Raw genomic sequence first — 27147 nt, forward strand, 5'->3', positions numbered from 1 at the left:
GAACTTGTCTCAAAAAAATGAAAAGGGCTAGAATATAGCTCAGTAGTAGAGTGCCCCTGGGTTCAATTATCAGTACCTAAAGGTGGGGGTAACCCTACTCACTGTGAAGATGAAAGCATACAAGTATAAGTACACCACCTGTCTAAGTTTGTGTTCAAGAAGGGTTACCAACTATTACATTTCTCAATAGAAATTTATTTCATCAAAAGGAGAGATATAACATTTCCAATTGACTAGGAACTACTAAAAATTTATTTCTTTTCAATGTTTTTTTAGTTGCTGGTGACTTTTATTTTATTTATTTATATGTGGTGCCAAGAATTGAACCCAATGCCTCACACATGCTAAGCAGGGGGTCTATCACTGAGCCACAACCACAGCCCCTCAAAACTTATTTCTTAATGACAGACAACTCTACTCAAATTTAATTGTAACATACACTTAATATTTGTTATTGATTGCTCTCCATCTATTTAGCATCAAAATACATCTAAAATGATTTTAAAATGTATCTGACTCTCTCAAATACTAATAAAACCCCAGAGATTTGCAAAGTAAAAAGAAATATTGGCACCATCTCAGGAAGGTTTTAGGCCAGGAAATTAATCGTAGAGTAAATGTTATTGAATAAGACTCCATTTTAATCTCTAAGAGATTGGTAACTTTAATTCATCCAAATCTCTAAGCATTAAATTTAAAACAGCTTAGAAAGTATTTTGAAATTATTTACTTAATAGTAAATTGGCTTCTGAGCTAGTGAAGAATCTAGTAATCCAGTTGAATGTTTAGACCCTCTTTTTAATTCCCTTATACAGGAACCAAGATATTTAGCAGCTGATTAGTGCCAAATTTAACCTGGGAAGACCCACAGACAATGCTAACAAAGACTCTCTTTAATGAACTCTTCAACCCTGGAGCATTTGCAATCCCAACAGGAAACATGTCCCATTTCTTTGTACTTTTATTTAAAGATAAGCTAAAAGGCTCTCTAAAGCCACAGCATTAAATAAAGGATGCTCTTTCAGCATCAGTATCAACCAAGCATAACACACAACACCATGTTAAACATTCCTTCAACTAAACATTTATTAATTTCTACTTGCTCTAAGTAAGAATGGCTTGCTCAGAAGCCACTCTAGTTACTGAGGTGCCAAGACGAATGAAACAATGCATTCTTGTCTGTGAAAAGCTCTCGGTTTGAATTTTATTTACACAATGTAATATTTTAACTCACAATTTAAGTAGGAACTAATTCATAGCTAGGTCCAGAGACTTTGGAGAAATGGGACCAATACACTAGAGACATTAGTTGGGTAGGAGAGAGACAAAACCATGAAAAACAGGAAAACTGAAATGCAGAACAAAGGAAATAGTGGCATAATGGGAGAATCCTGGAATTAAAGACTTAGTCACACTCCAAATTTATCAATTACCACTAATGTAAACAATGTTGGTTTCTACAACTGGTATGTATTTTATGGAAAGTATTTTATATTTTAAAATTTTTAATTACCAAAAGAGGGTTGGGGATGGGGCTCAGTGGTAATTTGTCCAGCATGTATGAAGTCCTGGGTTTAATCCCTAGCACCTCCCTGCACACACACACAAACACACACACACACAAAATACATTAATTACCATTTATTTCATAGGGCTTTTAAGAAGATCAAATGAGAATACACACACAATATGTTTGTTTACAGTGCTGATCATGAGGAAAGATACAAGTTTTAAAAACTTGTATCAATGTATACAAGTTTTTAAAATATACATCTACTTAATGGATGTTCAATACAATATTAACATAATTAACACTAATACAAATTTTGCCAAAACAGTTTGTTCATGATCATAATACTGAATGACAGACTGATGCAGTAAGGTTAACAATAGGGTCAGAGCTTCCAGACCAACCACACCTAAAATCAAATTAGAGCTCCAGTTCTCACAGAAGGTGCTGTACCTTACATAAACTGTTTCAACATCATGATAAACTTTCACACAAGATCATAAAGATTAAACATAAGGGATATAAAGCCCTCTACATAGAAACTGATACTATTCAAAGGTTAAGTTCATCCTTCACGACCTGCAAATAAATGCATTTCCAGCTGTACAGAACACCTGAGTTTCAGATGTTTAGCATATAAATCCCAGTGCTAGTTGAGTCTCTTCCCCTTTCCCTTCCTAAGGGTGATGGAAGAAGGAATATATTCCCTCTCCCCACCCTTTGGCAGGAGCATGGCTCCCTCCTGGGCTCTGACTTCCCAGGGATGGCACAACAGACCCTGTCTGGGCTGGTGGTGCCAATGGTGGTGTGTGTGGCAGAATCTTGGCAGTGTTTTGGCACTCCAGTCCCACAGCAACTTCACATCAGTTCTGTGAGCTAACTCAACTCCCAACCAATAATTCTTTTTCTACTTAAACAAACAGTTAGTTGCTATTGTTGCTAAACAAGAACCCTAACTAGAAAATTTCTGTAAAACTAATGAACTAAAAATAAACTCATATCAACATCATGAAATTGTTCTAATAGCTTTTCCTCCATGATTGAATATACAGAGATAATGGAAGTAATGTATTTTTCTGCTGTAAAGATGGATGGAATATATCAAAATCCACTTGTTGAATTTTCTTTAAATAGTGCTCTAAAGAAACCTGAAAAAAAAGAATAGAGGTTACTAGGTCATAAAGTAATCAAGTCTTCAAATCAACTTAAGCAATAGTACAAGTATTAAAGTTATTTTAGACTTTCAAGATGGTCTTCTATATAATAAGAATTTAAATGGGAATTTAGAAAGGGAGAGAGAAAATAAAGACATCGTCCAATAAGTTATGATTAGGACAATAAAAGTATCACAAAGCTAGTATAAAATGCCAAGCCTTGTCTGCTTATGATAAATAATGTTCTAGTCAAGATGCAAGGATTAGAGGAAATTATGTTCTCCTAGTCTTACACAAAGGATGTTTTAATCATGGTATGTAAAATATCCCCCATCCTGTCCCACAAATGCAATGTGGCAAGAGGGAGATCAAGTTGTCTTTTTTAAAAACTATTTTGTGAAAAGTTTAATGGGTTACCATGTTCTTAATAGAAAATATTATCTTTCAACTACAGAGAATAATCACAGGTTCCTATAAGTGTCATCTATCCTTTCTCCATCACATAAAATTTGACAAAATGTTTCCAGATAGAGGCAGAATAGAAAATGCCAACAAGCCAGGTGTAGTTGTGCATATTCATAATTCCAGCAACTCAGGAGGCTGAAGCAGGAGGTTCACAAATTCAAGGATAGCATCAGCAATTCAGCAAGATCTTCTCTCAAAATAATAAAAAGGCTGGAGATGTAGCTCAGTGGTAAAGTGGGTTCAATCCCCAGTACCCAACAACAACAAAAAAAACAAACCAATAAACAAAACAGCAACATGTGATATTCTTTATTTTTTGGTTTTCTGTCATTTTTTGCTATTTTATAAAATCCTATTTTAATAACTTTTTTTATTAAACAAGAAGCCATTTAATTTTGCACTCCATGATTCTGAGGCACCACTCCCTTCTCAAGTCACATGCCCAGCGCCCCCTAGAGTTCTGCAGCATAGAACATGGATAATACAACACAGGGTTTATGCCTGAAAATTCTTTAAAATATATAGACGGAAAGAAAACTCAAATTATTTTCTTCCTATGCATTTATAAACATGAGTGTATACATACATATTTAGCAGCTACTTTTTTAATGCCCTAATTATATATATATGTACAACAACCAATATGTGCATTAAAATGCATAGCTGCCTTGTTTTATATTAACTAAAGACCTGGAAACAAGCTAGAAATTCTCTGACAATGAAGATAAATTGTTCATATAATGATATATTACAATGTAGTGAAATGAAGGTACCATAACCAGATGTAATATGGAAAAAAAATTTAAAACGTTGTGTGTGTGTGTGTGTGTCCTAGAAGACAAACAGAAAACGACCCATTTTTATAAAGCTCAGAAATAAAATTAAGGAACATATTGTTTAGGAAAATACAAAATGAGGAAAGTTTTATGGAATAAATGCCAGGGGATAATAAGCACAAAATTTAGGATAGTGAAAGTGAAAGGCAAAAGCAGGGGGACGAAGTGGGGAAAACAAGTACAATTTTTTTTCTTTTTTTTTTTTTTTTTTTTTTTGGTGAGGGGTGGGATTGAACCCAGGGGCACCTGAGCTACATTCCCAGGACGGTCTCACTAAATTGCTGAGGCTGGCCCTGAACTTTGATCCTCCTGCCTCAGCCTCCCAAGTTTCTGGGATTATAGTCATGGGTCATGGTACTCACCTAAAACAAGTACAATTTAACAGTGACACTCTAGTTCCTGGATTGACTGGTAAGTCCATGAGTATTAACTGTATTGTGCTTTGTAATACATACAACATACATACATTCATAGATTGATTTGTATATTAAAAATCTTAAAAATTATAAAGTTTTAAAAAATCCTTAGAGAATATTTTAGTGCACCTATTTCACATGTTCCTTTTTTCTGAAAATATTTTAGTGTTCATCTCAGTGTTCTTGGGGAATTGGTTCCAGAATATATGTTGAGAACTGTGGGACTAAGTTAGTGGTTCTTGGGTCAAACTATACTTTACAACTGCTGGGGAACCTTTTAAAAATTAATAATGCCTTTGCCCAGTCTCTTAGGTATTATGATTTAATTGCAAAAGAGTCCAAGCATTGTTTTAGTTTTTATTTTTAAATGCCCAAACTGATTCTAATGGGCAGGAAAAATTGAGAACAACTTTTTTTTTTTTTTAAATAGAAGTACATAACAAAGTCCTTAACTTTATTGAGCTTACTCTGTATGTTAAATAGCTGGTGGGACTTCCTCCAAATAACTATCAAAAAGGATAATAGAACAATATTAAGATGAAGACATTATTTCTGTATAAGGTGGAATTGTGGGAGTTCTAATGCCTTCTTTTACATCCTTTCATATTATGCAAACATTAAAATGTTAAGGGTATTGCTTTATAATAAGCAAATCAATAAAGAAAGAAAATGATTTCAAACACACAGACCTAGAAACTTAGGATAAAACTAGCATAGAATACATGAAAGAATAGAAAATAAATCTTTAAAGACATTTTGGAGGGAAAAGATAGAAGAAAATATGTTTGGTTTTATAGAAAACCTGAGTTCACAATTTTCAAAGATCACAAATATTTGAAGTTTGCTTTCTATGCCATACCTACGTTTATTCCCAGGAAGACTAGCAATAATGTATGGAAAAATCTAGTTCAGAGCCTGTCCCATGATGGGTTCCAGATAACTGGAAGAAATCATAATGTCTCGGGGCTGGGGCTGGAGCTCAGCAGCAGAGTGCTTGCCTAGCATGCATGAGGCACAACTGTGTTCAATCCTCAGCACCACATAAAAATAAACATATAAAATAAAGGCATTCTGTCCATCTACAAAAATAAATATAATAATAATAATAAATTATAAATTCTCTATGTAGAACAATAGTTCTCTATTTTAGAACAACGGTTCCCAAAACTGGTTACATAGAATTATTCTTTAAAAATCAGAGTCTCCTAGGAGGTGTCCCCTCTTCAATATCAAGAGTTTTATTTAATGAAACCCCAGGAATCCACATTCCAAAAAAGCTCTCCATATTATTCTGATGTGGCCAGCTCAGTACTGGGCTGTGAACCACTGTTCAGAAACCAATTCCACAATATGCTCAGTTTGCTATGCAGAAAAAATTAATAGAGTAAGCAATAATTATATAGCTACTAGTAGCAAACAATCCTATCCTATAAGATAGTTTCTCCTATTATTTTCCATTTTATCAGTGGGTAAACTGAGGAACACAAGGATTAAGAAAGTTGAGATCCCATGGCAAATAAGGGCAAAGCAGATTCAACCCAATGCAGTCTGGCTGTAGTCAGTGCTAATGACAATTCAGCTCCCCAACCTCTGGAAGTACAGGAATAACCATCACCAAAAACACCACGTAATTAATAAAGCCCACTATACTGGAGGAAATAAAATCAAAGGCTCTAAATGGAAGAACTGCACTGCAAACCTTGTAAAGTACAAAAGGAAATCACGCACATCTGCTTCACTAATTATACAGCCTTCTCTGCTAATGTACTTACCGTCTGAAGAAAAGCAGGAAATGCTTTCACAGGAACACTTTTGTGAAAGGACCTAGCCTAAAAAGGAAGGGAAAAGAAAACTGGTTTGAAATATTTTTACAAATAAATACTCTCCTTCTGAAAGTGAACACAAAGCAACACCAGCAGTTTAATAACACAACTAAAGGCCTCTCAAAACCAAAAATAAACAGCTCATTTCCTGCCAATTAGATTAGTTTCCAAAGCATAATGGACTTGAGAGAAAGTGGCTACTACACTATATTAAAAATTCCATTCTTTCTTATGTATTGACCTTGGCATTTTCCAACTAACTTATAACATTTTATAATAACTCTGGCCCTTCAGTGCTGTGATAAAGGGTAAACAAAGAAATACTTGCATCAGTAAATTCTAGCACCTCCTTAGCTTAGAGTGACATTATCTCCCATTTAGATGAATATAAAATCCTCTTAAGTGATTCCACACAGACAAATTAATGTCCTTGGGGCATTTTGCAACTTTTGCACTTCATTTTGTACTTTTTTTTTTTTAACTTAATTCCCTGATAAGTCAAGTATCAACTATTCATCCTGGAATTCAAAGGCCTTCACACCTCACCTCTAATCCCATCTATCCAACTTCACTCCTTACTACTCTGGCTATGAACACGTGGTCTAAGACTGATGCCTATCATTCTGCATTCACCAGGCCCACTCTTATCCCTGTCTTTACTCATAGTGTTCTTTACACTAGGAAGAGCACATACTCACCGCCTCCACTTCCTTCACTGCACTTTGGGTTTACCCCCAAAGTATATTAAAATTGGTCAAAGATAATCCATGCTTGTTCTCTTCAATCTCTCACCACCAAGTAATACTTTGCTATTCCTTTCTTCCCTAAATTTTCAGTATAGTAACTCAGTTTTCCTGTTTCTTTAACTATTCTACCTTTTCCTTCTTTCTAATAAAGGTTCTTCTCTTTTCACTTTATAAATAGAGGAAGGCCTTAAAGGTTCTCTGCCCATCTCTTGTCTAAATGTATATTCTTCTTGAACCACATCACTCAAATTTAGAGCTTTAACTGTAAGCCTTTCATATGGATGACTCCCAAATCTATTATCTCCAGTCCCGACCTCCTTTTAAAGTCACGATCTTGAATTGTTCAATAGCCTATCTCCCAAAATGCCCTCTAATCCCCTTAAATTCAATTATGTGCAGCAGCTAGTCAGAAGTCTAAAGATCAGCATGAACCATATCACTGCTTCTTTACTGTGTTTATTTCTGAACGGCACCATTATCATCTATACTTGAACTTTTCATGCAATCTTTGACTTTCCGGAAACTCTTCCTGATCTTGTCTCAATCCAATGAGTTGTCAAGTCTCATTGATTCCACTTCAGTTATGTACATGTGTGTATAACACATAAACATCTACTCTCTTTAAATCACAATTGTTCCCTCTCCTAAGTAAGTCTTCTAACTGATTTCCCAACCTCCAAAATGTGTATTCTCAAATACTGCTGGCAGTTTTCTACTGTGCAACACTAATGCCACTGCTTTACTTGATGTTGATGATGAAGGCTAATTCTATTGCACTTATTACATGCCAGGTGCTGTTATCAACTCTTCATGTAAGTTCACTCATTTACTCAAATAATTCTTTGAGCTAGGGGCTAATATGATCCTCTTTTACAGATGAGGAAGCTGAGGCACAGCAAGGTTATAGTCACATGATTAGTAAATGATAGACCATGCTCCTCTGCTTCTCAAAAGCCTCTACAGCTCCCTAACTTTCTGTTCATCCACTATTCCACACTTACTTTCCAGGACTGGATTTCATATAACCTACAAACCAATAGTTTTCAAACCTAGCTATTTAAAAGAATTTGGAAATTTAGTACCAGTCCAGGTTTACTGTACCCACATCCAGGAAGTAAGGCATAGGAGTTGCTATTTCCTAGGCAGGGTACATGTCCACTGACTAGGACTACTCAGTTCCACATACAGGTACAGGGCTTTCCTGCCTCTGCAAATCTATAGTGTTCTCAGATCTTACCTTAAACTTGGCTAATCTTAAGTATTTCTCATCTAAAGTCCCATGTATTTTTTTTAAATATTTATTCTTAAGTTTTAGGTGGACACAATGTCTTCATTTTACATTTATGTGGTGCTGAGGATCGAACCCAGTGCCTCATGCATGCTAGGCGAGCACTCCATCACTGAGCCACAACCCAAGCCCCAAGTCCCATATATTTTATCAATACTTCTGTCATGGCAGAGAACTGGGTTATATTCTTCAAGAAATTTAAAAGCTTAAGACAAAGTCTTTAACCTCAAAGAGTTTTCAATCTAATTATTTATTTAATAAATACATGAGTACCTATAATGTACTGGGCACTTTAGATGCTAAACAATACAGCACAAACCAAAGTCGTTTACAATTCCATAAAGTAGGGGGGGGCAATAAACAAACAAACACACTTTTCATGTCAGAAAGTGAAAAGTGCTAATCTGGGTAAGGGGACTAGGGGTAATGAAAACGGAGGATGTTATTTTAAATAAGCCGGCCAAGAAATATCTTTCTGATAAGGTGACATGTAAGCACTGACTATAAAGAGTAAGGTGGAGAGGACAGGAAACAGAAAAACAGGAAGTAGAAAGGCTGAGGTGCACATGTAAATGATTAAGTCTTCAGTATCCACAGAAGGCTAACTCTTCAGAAGCCACTGAAATCAAGCAATGGTACAGGAGCTTTGGTACGGAATAGCACAGAGATAAAGAACACAGTGTCAAGAAAGACAGAGTAAACAGCATTAAAACCCAAAATGAAGACAAGTTCAAGACTGAGAAGTCTTAGAAGAAAACTCTTGGAGACTATTTAAAGTGGTATGTAGGAGAAATCAAGAAGCAATTCAGGAGCCAAGTTAGAGAATCAAGGGAAGAAACAAAGTTTCAAAGAGGAAAAAAGGTCATTAAAAAAAAAAAAAGGTATTAAAAAGGAAGAAGAGTTAACAAGAACAAGAATTTTAAAGAGCCATTATACCTGTAATCCCAGTAACTTGAGAAGCTGAGGCAGGAGGATCATTAGTCCAAACCCAGCCTCAAAACTTAGCAAGGCCCTAAGCGGTTCAGAAAGACCCTAGTTCCAAATAAAATATTAAAAAGGTTTGGAGGGCTGGGTTGTGGCTCAGTGGCAGAGCACTCGTCCAGCATTTATGAGGCACTGGGTTCAGTCCTTAGCACCACATAAAAATACATAAATAAAAAATAAAGTTGGGCTGGGGCTGGGACTCAACAGTATTGCACTTGTGTAAGGCACTGGGTTCAATTCTCAGCACCGCATATAAATAAAAAAAATAAAGGTCTATCAACAACTAAAAAAAGAATTTAAAATAAATAAATAAAATAAAGGTATTGTGTCCATCAACAACTAAATATATATTTATATGTGTGTGTGTGTGTGTGTGTGTGTATATATTCATATATATGAAAAGCAGTGGGGATGTGGCTCAGTGGTTAAGCACTCCTGGTTTCAATTCCTGGTAAAAAAAAAACATAAAATAAGGAGCCATTAAATTTGGCAATAAGATTATTTAACAGCAACTGTTTTACAGTAGAGAGAAGACAAATTATAACAGGATGAGCATGCCTGTGTGGGAAGAGTCTAGGGGTAACAATGAATTACAAACCACTTATTCAAAAAGTTTAACTAGGAGAGAAAAAGAAGAAATAAAAGGTTTCACGGGCTACCTGTAAATTCAGTAGCAACAAACCAGAAGATTAAAGGGGCAACTTAACAGGAAACCAAAGCTAAAGAGGAATCACTTCGGCTCGGGAGTTTGAAACCAGGCTGGGCAACATAATGTGACCGCATCTCCAAAAAAAAAAAAAAAAAAAAAAAAAATCAAAGGGTTGGGGAGCAGGTTATCAGAGACCCAAACTGAAAACACCAGTGGGGGACTGCTGAGGATGCAAAGTCCTTGGAAGGAAGGACAGAGACACCAGCAGCCATGGCACATGGCAAGATACCCTGTGAACAAAGCAGAGGAAGCCACATACAAAAGTTCAGGCTTGACTTAGTAAAGGGTGCACTCATCTGCTGGCAGAGGGAACATGAATTTTCTTTTTTAAGTGGGTAAAGTTAGCCGGGCTCCGTGACACATGCCTGTAATCCCAGCAGCTTAGGAAGCTGAGACAGGAGGATCGTGAGTTCAAAGCCAGCCTCAGCAAAGCGAGGCACTAAAGCAATGCAGTGAGATCTTGTCTCTAAATAAAATACCAAACAGGGCTGGGGATATGGCTCAGTGGTTGAGTGCCCTGAGTTCAATCCCTGGTACCTAAAAAAAAAGGGGGGGAGGAAACATTTACAATAGTCCCTGAGATAAATTTACTGGGAATTTAATGAAAAATGGAACAAAGACTGACTGCTAAGGTAAAAATACCAGAACAATGTTCTAGAAATAGACGCATCTTGAAATGATAATTTCCTAAATGGTTTTCAAAAAAGACGCTACTTACATGCTTTAGGTGTAAGTGTGCCTGGCTGGCGATGTCATATATTACATCCCTTACATTTTTATTTTGGTTCCTCCGTAGAAAGTCCTCTTGTGAGACACCATGCTGTGTATGAAAATATACATTATATCAGAACTCTATAAGCATACTTAAAACTAGCTTAACCCAAGAAAACAGCTGAGGATAAGGTTGTAATTCACTAATAGAATATATGCTTAGGATATATGAGGCATGGAGTTTGATCCCCAGAAAAAAAACAAGGAGACTATAAGTGATAGAACAGTATGGTATATATAATATAATGCCTATTTTCTAAAAACTAAATATATGTATGTATGCATGTCTGTGTGTACAGAGAGAAACACACACACTGCTGGAATATGCAATAAGATGTTAACTAACAATAGTTGTAGGAAGAACAAAATTACATAAGCCAAAAATCAAACACATAAGAATTTTAAAATCAAAGACAATAAAGAATCTCACACAGAAAAATAAAGTTCTGATGAATAACATTTTAAAATTTGGACTGGGCTGGGGGTGTGGCTCAGTGGTATAGCACTTGCCTAGCATACATGAGGCTCTGGGTTCAATCCCCAGGACTTAAAAAAAGAAAAAAGACTATTTCCTCTAATAAAATAAAGAACAGGCCAAGGCAAATACTAGGAATAATTACTGTGATTGCTTGGAAGGGAAGGGAATAAAGCATCAATTTGAAGCTACAAAAAAATGAAGTTCTCTAGACCTTCTTACTCAGCTCCTCCAAAGACCTAACACACCTAACAAATTAAATTCTGACTTGATTAACTCTGGGGCAAAAAAGAGGAAGAACATTTGCAGGAAGCAATCAGTTTTACTTTCAAATTGGAATAGACTAAGCAAGAACCAAGAGATAACTTCACTCCATGCATTCCTGAGGTAAATTATTAGAATGTGCAAATTACAGCCTCACCTGCATACAAATATCCATAGGAAGGAATACTTTTCTTCTGCTACCATGATAGGGTGTTGCTCTCAAGCAGGTGACAATACCTTGTGCTTTTCCAATGTGACTTGCAGCATGATCTGCATGAAGGTCCTTTATACCTATGATTTTGGAAATGAAACATGGCCATTCTATTCTTTTTAAGTGTGTGACAAATCAATATAGAAACAGCATAGAGAAACAACCTAAATACATTAAAGTAGATGTTTGTCCTATTTTTTATATATGAAAAACAGGCTTTAGGCAGAACAAACTGGGCAAAGAACAAGTTGACCATTTTCCTATTAGCAGGTATCTGTACCAAACTTTAAAATGTTTTCCTCAAACTTCAGCACACCAAGAACACACTTAGAATTTTAATCAGTTATCAAAGAAAAACAGCACAAGTCTTCCATTTTTTCTCTTCTGTGTAATTTCCATATGACCTCATTTAAAATATATACTTTACAAACATTCTGCTCTTTGCTTTTTCCTTTCACTGTAACAGCAAACATCACCAGGGGTGCAGGCAGAACAGGCCTAGGAAATTCATTGGGGACTTGTATTTTTTCTTTTAGGGGGATATAAAATATATAACCTTCTTCAAATGAGATAGTATTATCCTCAGGCCAAATAATTTCCTCATTACAAGACATCACTAATTTGGAAAAGTGAGAGGAGGAAAAGAACCATCTAAAAAATGTTTTAAAGAGAAAGGGAGGGGTGGGGTTGTGACTCAGCAGTAGAGCTCTCACCTCGTACATGTGAGACCCTGGGTTCGAGCCTCAGCACCACATAAATAAATAAGTGAAATAAAGGTATTGTGTCCAACTACAACTAAAAAATACACATTAAAAAAAAGAGAGAGAGAGAAAGGGAAAGAAAAATCTCATTAAAACTTTTATAAAGACAATTTTCTTTATTTTTTTTCTCCTTTTTAAATGTGGTCAAATATTATTGACTGGGAAGGAAGCTTCAGGTACAGGACTTCCAAATTATAGGAGATGCTATAGTAAAAAAGTAAAACTCTCAGCAATTACCAGATTATAAATGATAGCATTCCTGTGAAGTATCTAAAGTGCCTTTGTGAAAGCCTGAGTACTTGGAATAGTTTGTTTGCAAAGAAGAATATACATATTCCCCCTTTGCTGTTAGAAAAAAAAAAATGTACCTTTATAGATAACACAAAGAAAAATTTCAGTGCTAAACTGGTTACACTGTTACATTAGGAAATAGTGAAATCTGAAAAGTGTTTTATTTGAAAAAAGAAATATGAAATGGAAAAACAACTTACCCAATATTTCTAGTGTTAAATAAAGAAGAGAGCTCTGGGTGTTTTCAGCATAATTTTCAAGTTCCTGGATATTACGATATGCTTTGTCATCTAAATTTTTTTCCTACAAAGAAAATGCAAGTAAAGTTTGTTTGTTATCTATATTTTATATAGAAAATTGCTATTTTTATCCTCAAGAACTAAATAAGAGTATCATTTAGCATATTTGTTTAGTAGGCAGTAAGATATTTAAAATAACATTAATTAAAATATTATAGTACTACACATTCAATACTTACAAATCAGCTCTCGAAATAAAACTCAGGAATAATCTCAGTGCACAAATCTCCACAGACATGGGGTTGGCTTAATTTTTAGTTCCTCCTAAAGCCCAAAGTAATAAAAGACCTTGATTTTACTGGGTGGGTATATGGTAACTCTATGTTTAACTTTTAGAAGAAATGCCAAACTGTTTTTCCAAAGCAACTGTACCATTTTACATTCCCACCAGCAATGTATGAAGGGTTCTAATTTCCCCACATTCTCACAAATACTTGTTACTTCTTTTGTATTATATCCATCTCAATGAGTATGATTAGGACTGTTCATTTATTATAGTCATCCTAATCATGTGGGATCTCATGGTGCTTATTTGTGATTTTATATCTTCTGTGGAGAAATATCTACTTGAATACTTTGTCTGTCCCACTTTTTATGCATTTGCAAATTAGTTTTTTACTTTGCCTCTTTTCAAATTGTCTTTTTGAGTTGCAAGAGCTCCTGATACATTCGATACTAGTATATAACTGGAAAATATTGTCGTTCTCTGAATTTTCATCTTCTTGAAGTATTTGATTTTGATGAAGTCCAATTTATCTATTTTCCCTTTTTTTGAATTGCCTTTGATATCCTAAATAAAAAAATCATTGCCTAACCTAAAAATACAAAGATTTATACCTACGTTTTCTCCAGAGTTTGTAGTTTCAACTCTAGCATTTAGGTCTCTGATACACTTTGTTAGTTTTCATGTATAGTGTGAGATAGGGGTATGGATTCTTTCTTTTGTATATGGATAATCACCATTTGTTAAAAAGGCTAATGCCCCCCTCCAGGAGTACACACACACACACACACAAAAAAAAAAAAAAGAAGTTATTTTTTTCCCCCACTAAATTGTCTTACCCTAGGTACATGTATGATGACACAAAATGGTGAGACTCTACTTTGTGTACAACCAGAGAAATGAAAAATTGTGCTCCATTTTGTGTACTATGAATCAAAACACATTCTGCTATCATGTATAATTAATTAAAACAAATACATCAATTTAAAAAATAAAAAAAATTCACTCTTGTCACTCACCTGACCATAAATAAGTAGGTTTATATCTAGACTCTCATTTCTATTTTATTGATCTATATTCTTTATCAATACAACACAGCTTAGTTACTATAGCTTTATAGCTAAGTTTGAAAATCAGGAAATGTGAGTCTTGCAACTTTGTTCTTTGTCAAGATTGTTTTGGCTACTCTAGGTCCCTTGCACTTTCACATGAATTTTAAGTTGAGTTGTCAATCTATATAAAGCAAAGAAGCTGTAATTTTGATTTTTGTCAAATCTGTAGGTCAATGTTTGATCTCAGTCCTTTACTTTTAAATATCTTCCCTTTCAAATGGCAAATGTTACTTTTCATTAAATAAAAAGGTACCTCTGTCTTAAGTTTTCTCATTTTATCTTGTAAAAACAAAAATACCTTAAAAACAGATTTTCATAATGTCTCTCACTCTGTGGGTTAACTGAGCAATTTCATTCTTAATGATAAAGTCATCACCCAAAACTCAACTCTAAGAATATACTACAGGATTCCAATCACTGGAATTGTCAGACTTACTTTCTTCCCTCTGCTATTTGGACACAGATCCATGCATTGGGATGTATATAAAAGTATGCATATGACTACTTGAGTAAATGATATTAAGAAGTTATTAGGGCTGGGGATATGGCTCAAGCGGTAGCACGCTTGCCTGGCATGCGTGCGGCCCGGGTTCAATCCTCAACACCACATACAAACAAAGATGTTGTGTCTGCCAATAACTAAAAAATAAATATTAAAAAAAAATTCTCTCTCTCTCTCTTTCTCTTAAAAAAAAAGAAGTTATTAGTAATTTTTAAGGTATGATAATTGTATGGTAGTTATGCTTTTGAAGTCTTTACATCTTTAAGATATATATGTATTTGAAGATGAAATGGTATGTCTGGGATGTACTTTAAAATAATATAGTGGAGGTTAATGGGGGTGGGGGAAGTTGGTAGAATACAGATGCAACAAGATTGGACATGTGCTGGTAACTATTAAAGCCAGGTGAAGATACATGAAATTATATTACGGTGTTCTATTTTTGCAAAAGTATGAAAATGCCCAATTAAGAAAACCAAAATAGATAGGTGTCGTGGTGCATTCCTATAATTCCAGTGACCAGAGAGGCTAAGGTAGGAGGCTTGAGGAGAATCATAAGTTTGAGGCCAACCTCAGCAACTTAGTGAGACCCTGTCTTAAAATAATAAATAAAAAGGACTGGGAATGTAGTTTAGTGGTTAAGTGCCCCTGGATTCAAACCCCAGTATCACAAAATAAAATAAAATTTAAAAATTAAAAAAAAAAAAACAGAGTGCAGTTGTGCATATACAGGCCTCTGCCTAGATACCTGTCTTTGCCTATGTGTCTCCAGGTGTAAGAACAGAGAGACTAGGGTAGTGGAATATAAGGATGAAGGATGAAAGGATGAAGGATAGATAAAATGACACAGTTCTCTAAAAACTTCTTCATCTAAAATATTAATACACACATATTTCCTCCCTGAAGAATAAGCTATAGGATTAAAAAGAAAAAACCTTAAGACTTGGACAATTTCAACTTACTCTTTCATCAATGATTTTCATAAGCCATCTTTTAGTCAGATTATGTCTTTTGACGGCCTAAAAGAAAACAAGAGTGTTGTTAAATTTTTGGAAAGTATTAGAAATGACTTACGCAGATTAGACTAAAAGACAAACCAAATGCAAAACTAAGTAGCATTTGTAATAAGTCATCACCAGATAAGATATCAGTGTTAGAGAAGTATCACTAGAAAGCATTTAGAAACATTTCCAATCTCTCTCTTTCTCTGCTTCCCGGCTGCCATGAGATGAGCAGCTTTGCTCAGCCACACCCACAGAGATGTTCTGCCTCACAAGCCCTCACAGCAATAGGGTCAAGTGACTATGAACTAAAACCTGACACCATCACTCACTCAAAGAAAACAAGTGCTCTGCCATGAGGATACTCAAACAGTCCTATGCAGAGGTCTAAGTAGTACAGAACTGAGGCATCCTGTCAATAGCCACATGAGTGACCCAACTTGGAAGTACATCTTCCAGGGCCTCTGTAATGTGCAACCCCATAAGACTCTAAGCCAAACACAACCAGTGAAGTTGCTCCTAGATTTTTTATTCTTTTTTGGGGGGAGATAGAAAGGGGTTCTGGGGATTGAACCCAGGGGAGCTTTACCACTGAGTTACATCTCTAGTCCTTTTTTAAATTTTGAGACAGGGTCTCACTAAGTTGCTGAGGCTGGCCCCAAACTTGAAATCCTCCTGGTTCAGCATTCCTGAGTCACTGGGATTTCACTGTGTGTGCCACGGTGCCTGGCAACAACATTTATTTCTTAAAATATGGATGTTTAGAAAAATAGACACCTAGTTTCTTAAGGTTAGAAGCAAAATTTGACCCTGTGGTAGTTATTTTCCTTTTGCCCATTCCATTCATTGAGAATTCTAATAAGGTTATCAGAAGCAGAGATAAAGATTACATAGGAAGAAAGGGGAGACAGAAGGTTGAAATGTCATCTCACAATTCCCTGTTCCACTTATTTCCTAAAATGTTAGTCTTACAAAAGACATCTGTGATGGAACGTTTTTTCTCTTCCACACCTCCCATTGGAACACAGCTAGATGATCATTTTCTCAAAAGTAAACATAAAACAAATTTATCAAAATTTAAACACCTCTGATAACAGAAATTAAAATAAACTGAGGCATCTAAAAAAAACCACTTCCAAGATAATATTTCTAATACTTTTCTAATAAATGTCTTGCCACCCCCATACTATTAGTAATTTAACAATTCCACTTTCAAATAAAAACAAGAATTAAATACTGAACATCTCTATTTGTGAAACACTTTGATGTCTACGTTTATACATTATATACAAGTTTTCCCCCATAGGATACAGATTTTATTTAGCAAAACTAACCACTTCTCTAAAAATGAAAAGAGTAACTAAAACTCCAATGAAAATACTCTTCAGGGAAAACTGTTATATTACCAAGTAATATACTCCAAAAGCAAAGAACCCACCTTGAACCCAGATAGTAGTCTTAAAATAACTCCCAACAAAGGAATCACAGTTCAGGAGAAATGTGTGCTTCCAGAGTTGGGACAGGGAAGGTTTAAGATAATCCCAAAATATCTTATTGTGCCAGAAAATAAGAAAGTGTTTTTTAAAAAAAAAAGATGGAGGGCTGTTATAAGGATAGAGATGCCAATTTGAAGGGGCTCCCACTCTGGGAGAGCTCTGGGAAATCTGAACACCAAAATGATTAAATCCACTAATGAATTATGAACCACTGCAAACAAAAACACATAAACACACACACACACACACACACACACACACACACACACATACACACACACCCCAGTGATTAATAAGAAAACAATTAAATATAGGAGAGTAAGAGCTCATATCCATTGCCAATTGATAGATATAAACAGAGTGCTGGAATTGAAAAATTATCTTTTTGGAATTTTTTGTTTTGCAATACTAGGAATTTAACTTGGGGCCCTGCACATAGTAGGCAAGCTCTCTACCACTGAGCTATATATCCCAGCCCTCTCACCTTTTTTTTTTTTGTCATTTAGTTTTTATTCATGATCATAAACTTAATTCTGAAATATAGCTAGACTTGGGAGGAAAATAAAATATGGAACCTAAAGAACTGCAGCGAGAGCACAAACATTATGGGATACTGCAAACAGATGGGGCAGATGGGGTACTCTGCAAAGCTACAGAAGGAATGGTTCGGTGGTTGAGATAAACAGAAGTCTAATGTGTTAGAATTGTGCACAGTCAGTATTGGTAATCTTCTTACTGGTCTTGCCATTCCTGGATCCAAAATGCTCCATGGTTTCCACAATGTTCATGCCCTCTCTCATCCTCCCAAAGACCACACACTTGCCATCCAACCACTCAGTCTTGGCAGTGCAGATAAAAAAACTGGGCACCATTTGTGTTTGGCCTAGGGCTTGTATGCTTCAGGATGAAGTTCTCATCATCAAACTTCTTCCCATAGATGGACTTGCCACCAGTGCCATTGAGGCATGTGAAGTTACCACCCTGGCACATAAATTCTGGAATAATTCTGTGAAAGCAGGAACCCTTATAACCAAATCCTAACTCTCCAGTACTCAGAACATGAAAATTTTCTGCTATCTTTGGAATTTTGTCTGCAAACAGCTCAAAGGAGACTCGACCCAAAGGCTCATCTTTGATGGCAATGTCAAAGAACACAATGGAGTTGACTGTTGGGAGTTGCCCCGGCTCCAAAGATGGCGCTGACTGCACTTCTCTTCCAGTAATAACTTTCCCATCACCTGAGACAGTGGCGAGAAGAGCCACCCAATAGTGAGCCCTGCTGACCCTCATGATCCTTACCCACCCATCAGAAAGTGCCCCGTGCCAACTGTTAAACCACCCCCGGCTCTATAAATGTGCAAAGCTGTTCCTCAATAAACGGGCACTTCTCCGACAACAAGCCTTGTCCAGTCTTTCTTTCATTGACCATGGCTGAGAGAATGACCACAGGCAACAGCGGCATGTAAAAGTGCTATCCCAGCCTTTTTAAGTTTTATTTTGAGACAAGGTCTTGCTAACTTACCAAGCTGGTCTTGAACTTGCAATCCTCCTGCCTCAGCTCAGATTACAAGTGTGTGCCACTATACCGAGCTGAGAAATTATCATTTTGCAACCATAATGATAAAGATTGAATATATAAGAACCACCAATGACAACTAAGTTTAGGGGAAAATTTTTGAGGAGGAGCAGGATATTTGCAGAGTTTTAAAGTATCTCTTCAAAGTTGGCTATTTAAGTTGCAAAGAGGATTATAATTAGAGTAAGAAAAACAGAAAACATCTTGACTGGGTAATCAAAACTAACAATGCCAATAAAGGAAAAATGGATAAAGTATCCTTCCAAATATGATCCCTTGAGAAGGACCTATCACATATTAAGTTCCAGTCAAGAATCTATAACCAAAATATAATAATAAGAAAACATTACACAAATCCAAAATGAGTATTCTGGGAGGAAAAATAGAGGGAAGGCTATATTTAAAAAACATCAATGTCAGGATGGGGATATAGCTCAGTGGTAAAGCACTTGCCTAGAACACACAAGGTCCTGGGTTCAATTCCCAAGTCAATGTCATAAAAGACAAAAGATTCAGGCTAGTGCAATGGCTCATGCCAAAATCCCAGCTACTTGGGAGGCTAAAGCAAGAGAATCACAAGCTCAAAGCCATCCTGAGTAACTTAGTTAGCCCCTATCTCAAAAAAACAAACCTGAGCAAAGCTTAGTGGTAAAGCATTCCTGGGTTCAATCCCCAGTACTGCTAGAGAAAGAGGTGGTCAGGGGAAGCAAAGAGAGATATATAACAACTAAATACTTGACCCTAGATTGGTTCTTATACTGGAGGGGAAAAATGTTATAGTGGACCTTATTAGGTCAACTAACAAAATTGTAATATGAATGGGAAATTAGACAAAAGTGTTATATAAGGGAATATCCACATTCTTAGGAAATACTGAAATGATTTAGGTTAGTGTCATAATGTAAATAACTTAAATTTTGAGTCAGGAAAATGAAATTATGAACATGAATATATATACACATTCACATATATGTGAATATACAGAAGTGAGAGAGAGGGAAGAGAGAGGAAGAAGGAAAAGAGAATGCTCATCAATGATTTTAACATGAGATAAAAATGTTAATAATATACCAATATAGGTAAAGGATATAAAGATGTTCATTGTACTATTTTCAATCTTGTAACCTTTCTGAAAGTTTGAAATTACTCCCAAGTAAGTTTTTAAACATTTTTTGCCAGATCAACACTAAGTATAACATAAATATAACAGTGAAACATTAAGTCTTAGGGATATTCTATACTTCAACTAAGACTCATCATATACAATTGATACTAGAAAGTAAATGGCAGCATGCTCATCAATGCACATGAATGTAACAAAAATGTAAGTATAAAGAATAGGGCCAACAATGCCTGGTGGGAGCCTGATAGAAGCTAACAGGGCTGTGTGTGTGAAGTTGGTTCCAAAATGTTCTGAGCACTACTATTTTCTCTCAGAACTTCCCATGGGTTCTCTCCCAAATTCCAGAAGTCAGCCAATCAGTCATTAGACTCCTGTTCTTGTTTTAGTTTATAGTATCTGAGTGGGTTAGGCATATTTGATCTTTATTACTACACCATTTAGTGCTATTCCTGACATGTCAGAGTACTCAATAAATATTTAATCAATGAAAAGTCAAACTCCTATTTACTTAAGGATGAAGCTATAACAGTTACAATTCCATGACCACAAAATATGGTTCTGTCTAATTCTGAAAAAACTTAGAGATCATGGTAAAAGAATGAATACTGAAAAAGAGCTGAATAAAGTATCAACTTTGGAAAATAAAGCCAAACTGAATAAAAATCTTGATTCTAAACATAAATTCAAACTACAACTCATATTCATACATAGAGAAATGAGTACCCTATCTAGAATGTATAAGAAATTATAAATATTCAACTATTTTGTACCCTGAAAAATATCAATGGAACAATACAACAGAAAAGTGTTGGAAGCTATGTATGAATTATGGGTTTGTCTGAGCCATTACAAGGCAGGGGGGTTGCTTTTCTGAGAACTCTTGGTGTGAATCCACCAGTTGTAGATTGCTCAGATTAAAGCTGACACGTTACCTTAGCTCACAGCCCTAGGTTCAAACGCAGCCCCCACCTCCCCTAAAGTGGATATAACTTCCCTAGCCCCAAACAACTTGTTTTTCCCATCTTTATCTTGTTTTCCTTAAGAAGCCTGCCACACTGAAATCTTTTGATGTATTTTCCCTTAAATAAATAATTTGGGCCTTTTTTCTTGTTCAATTTCAGTTCCTATCAGGGCTGGAAGACCCACCAGACCCCAGCTCTCCGGACAACATAGTATCATTGTCTCCCCTCTAAAAAGGACCTGACAATCTTCAAAGAACCAATGGGAAGTTTTACTGGATCACAATGAGCACACAGTTCAACAGACTGGTGAGAGGCAGAGAATATTCAACAAGAACAACTGCTCTGGACACCACCTGCTTCTTTTAAATATTCATATTAACTTTATGATAGGTCACTTTGGAAAGTCAGCCAATATTAATCATCATAATTTAAGCACCTGTGTTGGAGATATAGCTCAGTGGTAGAGCACTGCTTGACATGTTCAAGACCCTGGGTTTGATCCCCAGCATCACAAAAATAAATAAATAAATAAATAACAAGTGCTTATTAAAATTTGACAAATTATCGATCCAAAATTGATGCATACATAAGCATACTGCAATTCAGATGTATCATCTGTTTTTTTAAGAGACACTAAGGAAAGATAAATTTGCATTAAAGGAATTTCTGATCTTCTACTGTATTTCCTGAAAAAGGCCACGAACCTTTGATGCAGTCAACATAAACCTGCATTGCAGTCAGGTTTGTGTGTAAAATAATCAATAGGGTTTCTGGAATTTAGAGGAACTTTTCTTTCTACTGAGTAATCTGGTTGACCTTGAAGTGGGACAAATAGAGGTAGTAAACAACTAGTCTAATACTCACAGCTTCCCATCCACTCTTTCTTCTGAGTACCCGGTGTGGGGGTCTGGCTTTCCATCTTTACTGGGGCTCTGTGAAGTCAATCTGGAGCCCAGAAACCAGGCCTGTCTCTGCTCGTGCACAGACCTGAGAAGAGGTGTGTACCACTGTCAGGTCTGTTGATGGCTCCTGTTACAGAAACCCTGTTCTGGCACTTATCATATTACAATAGGGACACAGATCAGTGACAAAAAGACATCTAATTCCCTTCCTCTGTGCATAATTTATGCATGTTTCTAAATTATGCCTGTTTATGAACGAGGAATCCATATACTTGCTTTAATATAAAGCCATTTACTCTATACATCTAGCAATACAAGTAATATTCTAGTCCATAGTATCCATTCTCTTAACACCTAATAATTAGTGAGCAATTTTTCTTCTACCAAGAAAAAATAAATAAAAAATAAATTCTTCTGCCAAAACTAACACAGATCTAAATATTACATGGGCCTAAGAAAATTTTCAGGATTCTACTATCATCACTTCTACGGAAACTGTATCCAAAGTAGACTTATAAATTCTTATGAATCAAAAGCAATAATTTCTTTTTTTACCTTCCACAGTTCAATGGCCACTGGCTGATGTGGTGGATTGTCATGGTATATTTCTTCCACAGTTTTTTTCCAAAACTGCATTCGCATCAGTCCAATTGCTTTTTCAGAGACTGAGTCCTTGATCTGTAAATAAGGTTAAAAACTTTAATAAATACACTGTCAACACTCTGAAAGTACAGTATTTATTAAAAAAAAAAAAAAACTGCATATGTAGACAGAATGATTGAGCAAATGGTGGAGGGTGGATTTCTTGGCAAAGTTTAGGGTTCAGATCCCGGTGGCATGTAGTAAGCACAGCAATACAGCAGCAAAGGTAATCCTTTTAAAAGGTGACCAAGAGGGGCTGGGGTGTGGCTCAGAGGTAGAGCACTTGCCCAGCATGTGTGAGGCACTAGGTTCAATCCTCAGCACCACATAAAAATAAATAAATAAATAAGGTATTAAAAAAGGTGACCAAAAGATGATGTCCCTCTCTGCTCAGGATCCTCCAATGGCTGCCCATCTCATTCAGAGTAAAGGTCAAGTGACTGCAGTCATCCCCAAGACCTCAACTTTCATCCTCACCTTCTGTGCCCTCCTTTCCCTGCTATCCACACTGGCTTTCTATTCTTTGACTGTATCAGGCATGCACATGCCTTGGAGCCTTTATACTTGCTGCTCTTTCTGCCTAGAACATCCTGCCTACCTACTATATAATACATTCCCTCACTTCCCGCAATTTTTTGCTCCAATACCTCCTTCTCAGTGAGGTTTTTCCTGACCACTACATAAAATAGGAAACCTTGCTATGCTCAGTTTCCCACTCTCCCACTTGACCTGCTTTACTGTTCCCCACAGAACTTGTCTCCTCTGATATATTATACATTTATTTGTTCATTAAATGCAGGAACTTTGCAAATTTTATTCAATGCTATACCCCAAGGACCTAAAATAGTATCTAGCATATTTTAGAAAATTAATTCTTGTTGAATCAGTGAACAAACAAACACATACAAAAAGTAGCAAGATGCTTCTAAAAAGTGACAGAGGATTCAGAGGGAACACTGAGGGTTTATTAAAAATGGAATTTTAATCACTGATAAATTATAGTGGAAGACCATAGTGGTGACTGTTTATAGCTAAACTGTGACTGACTTAACATGCTGATGTGCAGTTTAAACTTGAGAAAGGACAATCCATGACATCCAGGAATACTTCAGAGAAAAAAAAAAAAAAGCCAGTCTCATAAACACTACAGATTCATAGTTGTGAATCTCAGTTTTACCTTGGTGCTATACTTACATCCTTTTATTCATTCCTTGTTCACTTCCTATAATATTAAGCAGAGAAACTGTACCAAACTTACCATTCTTTTCAAGACTCCAGTACTTTCCTGCTCCTTTACTCTCAATATCTGAACTCTCCATTCAATTTACTGAGTAGACAAATGCCATTCTACTTAAACTCCTTCATTTCCACTCCTCATTTCAATTTGTTTTTTATCAGTCACATACATACTCTACATTTGAAAAAAAAAGAAGTCTCCTTCCTTTGAAACTTTTAAGACAAAAATGAGTAAGCATGCTCTAAAGTCTGAGTTTGCTAAAATTTCTTTCATCCTCACTTCACATTAAATTTATAATATTAATTTTAAAAGTGTTTTAAAATCTAGGCATGAGGGCACATATCTGTAATACCAGCTACTTGGGAGCCTAAGGCAGAAGGATTGCAAGTTTAAGGCCAGCCTAGGCAACTTAACTAGAACTTGTCTCAAAAATAAATATTAAAAGGGGGTGATGGGCTCGGGATATAACTAGACACTTGCCTAGCATGCATAGGCCCTGGGTTAAATTCCTATACACACCAAAAAAAAAAAAAAAGAGGGCAGAGATGTTAGCTCAGTGGTAAAGTGCCCCTGGGTTCAAAACCCAGTATGTCTGTGTCCCCCCATCACTTACATACACAAACACACACACACCTGAAAAATTTCCATATACATGTAGATTATGTAATTTGAGAGAATAAGCACTAATGCTCTGATTAACTTAACAGATAAATGTGCAATGTTAATTGCATAGTTTTGTAATATCCTCAGAAAATAAATTTAAAATTCCAGGATTTGTTTTATTTGTTTACAAATAAAATTTGTAGAAAAATTAAGTTTATCAGCTAGTTTTATTTTTGGTATTGAATTAAACCTAAATAGTTAATAAAAAAAGAAAGTACCATCAGGGATCTAAAATACACCTAATATAATAATTATTGCTTTAATATAGTTATATTTGTTCAGTATTAAACATATCATCATCTTGCAAGTAACAGTTTAAGGTATTTTAATACCAGCCTGAGCCAGTTCCACATTGAAGGCTCTCAATGCAAAAGCAGAACTTCGGGATTCGGCAGGGAGCAGCAGGGAACATAAATAAGTTTCATAATCTCGTTTCCTGTAACAAATAGAAAAAAAAGGTAGTTACTCTTTACTTTTCAAACTACACACAAATACAGACGAAAATTAACTGAAATCAATGAGGCTTTCATTCAGAACAGTTCTGACCTTTCTTATCTTGTCAATTATTTCTAATTATAAAAAAAAATGTACCTGCTCCCAATCTCAGGACAGTTAAAAATAAATTTCAGTTTATTATTATTGAGGTAGTACTTATAATTTTAATTGTTTCAGAGTCACTTTGCTTGAAATAAGAATTTGAATGAGCTACAAAAGAAGAAATCAATACTTTATGCCCTATTGGTATTAATTCAGAGTTCTTAATATAGAGATAAATAAATCTGAGAAATAAGACATGGAAACCAACATAGGACTGTGTATACACAATTTTCCACCAACATTTGCTTAAAGAACCTAGAAGCAATATCCTCTCATACTCCCAGCATCAGTGAACATACCAAGCACCTGGAACTTGTTCCTAAAACCGTTCTCCACTGAAAGAACCTAGGGGTCCTTAGAAGAACAACTCAGGGCTGGGGTAGGAAAATAAAGGACAGGACTGAAACATCTTCTTGAGCAGAAAGATACCTTTAAAGAAAGCGGGAGATGTGACAAAAGAACACAGAAACTGGCTTGGCCTAGTGTGCAATAACTTGAGCATCAAAAAGAATAAAGATAGCTGGAGGTAATGGTATATTCAGGAGGCTAAGGCAGGAGGATCACTTGAGCCCAGGAACTCAAGGTCAGTCTGGGTAACATAGCAAGATGATATAGGAAAAAAACAATAAAATAATGGCTAGGGATGTAGTTCAATGGTTAAGCACTTGCTTAGTTCACAGGAGGCCCTGGGGTTAAAGTTTCAGCACAGAAAACAAAAACAAAAACAAAACACTGAAACACATGTATTTTTAAAATTCCCTTGCCTAATCAAATCCAAGGTAGTTTAGTTATTCTAGTATCAGAAGCCCTTGAAACCAAGTACTTTTAAGACGATACCACTTAGAATGCTGATGTAGTAGAAGCAAGGCCCTGGGTTCATCCCTAGCAGGGGTGGAAAAACAAAACAAAACATCAAAAAACGAAACCTTTATGCCAATGTGGGTGGGTGGAGTGGTAAGCCACTGGTCTCTATAGTCAGACCTGGATTACAAGGCAGGCTCAACCCACCTCCACAAATATTAAATAAAGAGCCATTCTTAAATGCCAACCCTTTTCCCAGAGCTACCAAAAGAAACAAAACACTTCAAGTCTCTGACTTCATTAGGCTATTCTAGTGAACCTCTTTCAAATTCCCCTAAACCCCATTTCCGTCAGATAATGACTTACACTGCACTTAAAGTGCCCTTAATTATGTGCCAGGCACTGTTCTAAATGCTTTCTCACAACCCTAAATGGTAGGTCTACATTTATCCACCACAATTTATAACGGGAATTAAACAATTACCTATAAACTATTTTTAGTAATGCACATCGGCAGAAAGAACACAATGTAAACTATTGTTATAATAAAAAGGGGTGGGTATGCATGCAAAAAACGAATGTCGGTTAAAATCAAGGTTCTGGAAAGGTGATAGGTGTGGACAAGCGAAGAAATTTTGCCACGATTTAGTAGTGGCCCATGTGAATGTCCCTGTCGCCTCGCTCCCTCCACGCGCGCGCACTCGGACGCATCACAACGCACACAGCCCAGAGAGACACAAGGAAGGCGTTGATCCCCTAGCCGGGGCAGGACACTAGCCCTAACGGCGACCGCCTGACCCCAAGGGCAGCTCTACGACCTGCCGCCGGGGCAGGCCGGGCTGGCTCACCGCAGCAACTCCAGGCAGTAGTGGTCAGTGCCCGAGACGCCCGGCCCACTGGTTGCCACCACGCTCCTCCGGGTCACCGCGGGCCCCGGGAGCCGCCGCACGCATGTCCACATACTACGGGGCCCCGGCCCGCTGCCGCACAGACTAGGGATGGTAAGGTGCAGCGGGCGCCAGCCACAGCCCACCGTGGAGGCCGCCATGATACTGACGCCGCGTGCCCTTCGACCCCGCGCCGGCGGCGCGCAGCGACGCCCCCTGCAGGTCCAGAGGCCGCCTAGCAGCCGGGGAGGGCAGCCTCGCGTCTCGGCTCAGAGAAGAGCCAGGTGGCGCTGTGGTCCTCTGCATCTGGGCCACCGCGCTCCCTGCCGCAGATTCCGGGAAAGCCCAGCCCAGGTCCGGCCGATTCCTCCGGGCTACCCCTCCCACATCCACCCAGGGAACCCCCGTATTCCTCCCCGC

General features: G+C 36.7%; 1 protein-coding gene and 1 pseudogene across 3 annotated transcripts; both read right to left on the reverse strand.

The window, feature by feature from the left end:
* Positions 1 to 1626: 1626 nt before the first annotated feature.
* On the reverse strand, positions 1627 to 26927 carry Ndufaf6 (NADH:ubiquinone oxidoreductase complex assembly factor 6). Of its 3 annotated transcripts, none has more exons than XM_005328668.5 (9): positions 26689 to 26927; positions 24779 to 24878; positions 22456 to 22578; positions 15803 to 15859; positions 12905 to 13007; positions 11599 to 11732; positions 10650 to 10751; positions 6154 to 6210; positions 1627 to 2658 (listed from the first exon to the last, which is right to left on the reverse strand). In XM_005328668.5, exons 1-9 carry the CDS (start codon positions 26886 to 26888, stop codon positions 2530 to 2532), a joined length of 1005 nt encoding a protein of 334 aa, XP_005328725.2. In that variant the 5' UTR covers positions 26889 to 26927; the 3' UTR covers positions 1627 to 2529. The 3 variants fall into 3 exon arrangements, with proteins under 3 accessions (XP_005328725.2, XP_021584349.1, XP_077873018.1); XM_021728674.3 differs by having other exon boundaries at positions 24775 to 24878; positions 26689 to 26829; XM_078016892.1 differs by lacking the exons at positions 24779 to 24878; positions 26689 to 26927 and adding an exon at positions 21863 to 21985.
* LOC120892946 (peptidyl-prolyl cis-trans isomerase A pseudogene) lies at positions 15799 to 21856 on the reverse strand (annotated as a pseudogene).
* Positions 26928 to 27147: the final 220 nt, after the last annotated feature.

Source organism: Ictidomys tridecemlineatus, chromosome 7 (assembly GCF_052094955.1).
Source record: "Ictidomys tridecemlineatus isolate mIctTri1 chromosome 7, mIctTri1.hap1, whole genome shotgun sequence".
In the NCBI taxonomy this organism is placed as follows: domain Eukaryota; kingdom Metazoa; phylum Chordata; class Mammalia; order Rodentia; family Sciuridae; genus Ictidomys; species Ictidomys tridecemlineatus.